This window comes from Stegastes partitus, unplaced genomic scaffold (assembly GCF_000690725.1).
Source record: "Stegastes partitus isolate 25-593 unplaced genomic scaffold, Stegastes_partitus-1.0.2 Scaffold2677, whole genome shotgun sequence".
In the NCBI taxonomy this organism is placed as follows: Eukaryota; Metazoa; Chordata; class Actinopteri; family Pomacentridae; genus Stegastes; species Stegastes partitus.
Window position 1 is genome coordinate 2,525 of NW_007580408.1, and position 4,002 is coordinate 6,526.

The 4,002-nt window shown below is 40.9% G+C and overlaps 1 protein-coding gene across 1 annotated transcript; it reads right to left on the reverse strand.

The window, feature by feature from the left end:
* Positions 1-278: 278 nt before the first annotated feature.
* Positions 279-1,687, reverse strand: LOC103375574 (protocadherin beta-16-like; the record flags this gene model as incomplete). The annotated part of the gene is made up of 1 exon (XM_008305884.1): positions 279-1,687. A coding segment is annotated over exon 1 (1,409 nt), but the record flags the coding sequence as incomplete, so codon positions are not given.
* Positions 1,688-4,002: the final 2,315 nt, after the last annotated feature.

Below are 4,002 nucleotides of genomic sequence, written 5' to 3' on the forward strand. Positions count from 1 at the left end.
TAACTATACCAAAAGTTGGCTAAACCAGGTATGTACAGATTAAGTTAAGAGGGACAAAACTTGCATGTTGCTGAATTTTGCAAACAATAGGATGACATGCATGTTGCTATAGAGTATGTATGATGAAACTGTTAAAGAAAAGTGGTTGTAAGGATAGAGAAATGGCTGTGGAAGAAAGCATCAGTGCACTGCACTGTGATTCCAAGCTTTCACAAAACCCCAGTGTAGTATGCCACATAACAGATAGATACAGTCATGTTTTGTTTCATGAAACTAACCTCCAGTGGAGAGTCTGGTTCATCCAGGATGCTCTTCTCACTCTGCATCCGCTGCATCGTTCCTGTACAACTCGGATCCATNCAAAGACAGGCACGTTGTCATTGACATCAGAGATCTGTAAGGTGAGAGTGACGCTGCTGGAGAGGGAGGGCACTCCCTCATCAGAGCAGGTCACAGTTATATTATATTGCGGAGCCGCTTCTCTATCTAAAGCTACCTCTGTTACTAAACTATAAAATCCATTCATTGTGTTTTGTATTTTAAAAGGAATGTCGTCATTAATATTGCACTTAACTTCGCCATTTCTTTCAGAGTCAGGGTCATTTACGCTTAGCATAGCAATTACAGTATTCTCAGGAGAGTCTTCTAAAATAACATCTGATTTAGACAGTATTTTCAACTGAGGACTGTTGTCATTAACATCAGTGACATCAATTAGAATCTTGCTAGAATCAGACAGCCCTCCGTTATCTGTAGCCTCGACATCTATTTGGAAAAGCTTTGCTTTTTCATAGTCTATTTCACCGATCAAGATAACCTCTCCAGTTGTTCTATCTATCTGAAACAGGTCGGATAAACGACGCTTGCTGTTTGAAATGGCGTATGATATTTCTCCGTTAGAGCCTCCATCTTTGTCAGATGCGCTAACAGTTAGAACGCTAGTTCCCCTCGGGGAGTTTTCCATTACCGTTGCTTTGTATACTGGCTTAGTGAAAACTGGTGCATTGTCGTTTACATCCAACACTTTAACGTTGATCTGCATTGTGCCTGACATACGCGGCTGTCCGCCATCCAGAGCAGTCAGCAACAGCGTTATTTGCTCCTCCTGCTCTCGATCGAGAGGCTTCTGTAGAACCATTTCTACCTTTTTACTTCCATCTGCCTGATTCTCTAGTTTTAGTGCGAAGTTGTTTGTTGGTTTAAGAGAATAGCTTTGGAGACCATTTGTACCAATATCAGCATCGATAGCTTTCTCCAGTAGAAATTTAGAGCCAATGACGGCAGACTCGCTGATTTCAAAACGTTTCTCGCTCGATGCAAAGCTGGGAGCATTGTCATTAATGTCTGTGATTTCTATTGTTATTCGAAACAATTCCATGGGATTTTCCAGAATCATCTGTAAATGTAAAGCACAGGGCGTCGTTTCTCCACAAAGCGTCTCTCTGTCTATTCTCTCGTTGATAAGGAGGACACCCCTGTCTCTGTTCAGCTCGATATATTCTGCACTGTCTCCAGAATGAATTCGAGCTCTGCCCGTTTTGAGCCTTTTCAAATCTAAACCTAAATCCTGAGCTACATTACAAACTAATGAACCTTTCTCCATTTCCTCGGGAATGGAGTAGCTGACCTGCCCGAGCACCGATGTGACGGAGAAAACCGAGAAGAACAACAGTACTTGCCGTCTCATTGCTACGCCGTCGGATTCCTTTGTTCTTTGAATAAAACTGTAATCCATGTGAATATTGTTATAAATTCCGAAAGTGTCTCAAAGACATGTTCAGCAAAAAATAGCAGCCGTTGGTTTCCGTGTGCAGTTTTCCATTTAAGCGAGAGCAGGCGGTTAGTGTGTGTTTTATTGTCTACCAGGTCGCAATATAAGGGGGAGGTACATTTGCAAGCCCGATCTAAGACTGCCACACTCTGGTCAATAGCGGCCCTTTCTGTTCATTACACCNCCCTGGTCTGCATCTGAGGCTGTGACTGTGGCAACAACGGTTCCTTTTGGTGAATTCTCAGTGACTGTAGCTTTGTATGTTTGCTGTGTAAAAACAGGAGCATTATCATTAACGTCTAAAACTGTGATGACAATCAGCATCGTTCCTGACATCTGCGGCTCTCCTCCATCTACAGCCGTTAACACCAGAGATATCTGCTCCTGTTTCTCTCTGTCTAAAGGCTTCTGCAGCACCATCTCAACGTTTTTGTTTCCATCAGGGTTATTGTGCAGCTTCAGAGCAAAATTATCTGTTGGTTTCAATTGATATCCATGAATACTATTGACTCCTACATCAAGATCCACAGCTCTTTCGAGAACAAATTTTGCCCCGATCACAGCTGACTCACTGATTTTAAAAATAAGTTCACCCTTTTCAAAGGCTGGTGCATTATCATTAATATCTGTGATCTGCACTGTAACACTATAAAACTCCATCGGATTCTCTAAAATAATCTGAAAATGTAAAGCACACGGCGTCGTCTGTCTGCAGAGCGCCTCTCTGTCGATTCTCTCTTTAACAAGGAGGACTCCTCTTTCTCTGTTCAGCTCGATGTACTCGTCGCTGTCTCGAGTATAAATTCGTGCTTTACCTGAAGTCAAACGTTTAATATCTAAACCTAAATCCTGTGCGATATTACCGACTAAAGATCCTTTAGGCAACTCCTCCGGAATCGTGTAGCTGACCTGCCCGAGCACCGAGCTGACGGAGAGCAGAGACACAAACAGCAGTACTTGCCTTGCCATTGTTCTGTTCGATTTTCACGGTGAGATTCAAGGTTTATATCCCATATAAATTACTCACAACTCCGCATCGCACGTTATTTTGGCTCCCGAATAATCCACACAAAGAAAAATTTTATGTTGGAAGTCGACGTCTCTTTTCCAAATACAAGTAACTGCAGTGTCCCGTTTTCCCCGTCGTGTTCTTTCTTTATAATGTCGACGTTACATGGGAGGTGCTGCGACAAACATGCTGCCAGTTGCGACACTCTGGTCAACAGCGGCCCTAAGAGTTCATATGAGAAAACTGCAGTAATCCAACACATAGGAATCATTTCTAGGAGACAAATAAAATAAAATAAAATAAAATAAAATAAAATGAATGACTGCGTTTGTAGATAGTATGTTATTATGATTTTTTTTCCTGTTCATACACTACAGACCCTCCTATAATTATTTGTTACGTACCTATTGAGCACTCTATCTTTGGACAGCTGCATTTTGTACAGTGCCATCTTGAAAGGATGGATCAATATATTCAAAAGCAGAAAACAAGCAAAGGTAATTTAAGGTTTTTTAAAAACAAAAAGCACCGTGAAATTTGAATAATGTACAAACAGGTCGCCGTATGTAGTATGGAAACGCTGAGAAGTACAAGAAGCAAATTCAGAAAGGGTCGCTGTCCAATGTTCTGAAATGGACAAAGTCTGATTAGGGACCCTCAGCGTGAAAAGTCTTGCCAGACTGCGGGCATTTATGTGCGAAAATGTAAAGGAAATACACGAATGAAGCGCACAAAATGCATCAATACTCGATATACAGAGTAAAAAAATATTCACCATATATATTCTGCTGAGAGCTCATCAGTGAATGTTCAAAATCAGTGCAAAATAAATTGAGAAAAATGTTTACGAATATGGGCAGTAAGTCGTAAAACAAATCCGTTAAGCTTTTCAAGATGAAGGGACTCAAACTTTTACACAAAATAACTGTGCATTTGTCCCTGAACAATTTAAATGTCAGTAATGCAAATTGGATGTTGATTTTCAATCCGTGTCCAAAAAAAAAGTAGCAAGGCGGTAAAAACGCTATGAGACAGCGAAGTAAATATATTTTGAGTATCCAGGCACTATGAAACAGCATAACAACAAAATGTCAGATTTGCGATGCCAGGTAAGTTCTACCAAAACAACAGCGTGTCTCAAATAAAAACTGACATGTACATATAATGTTAAAGCAGTCTAACCTCTAGTGGAGAGTCTGGTTCATCCAGGATGCTCTTCTCA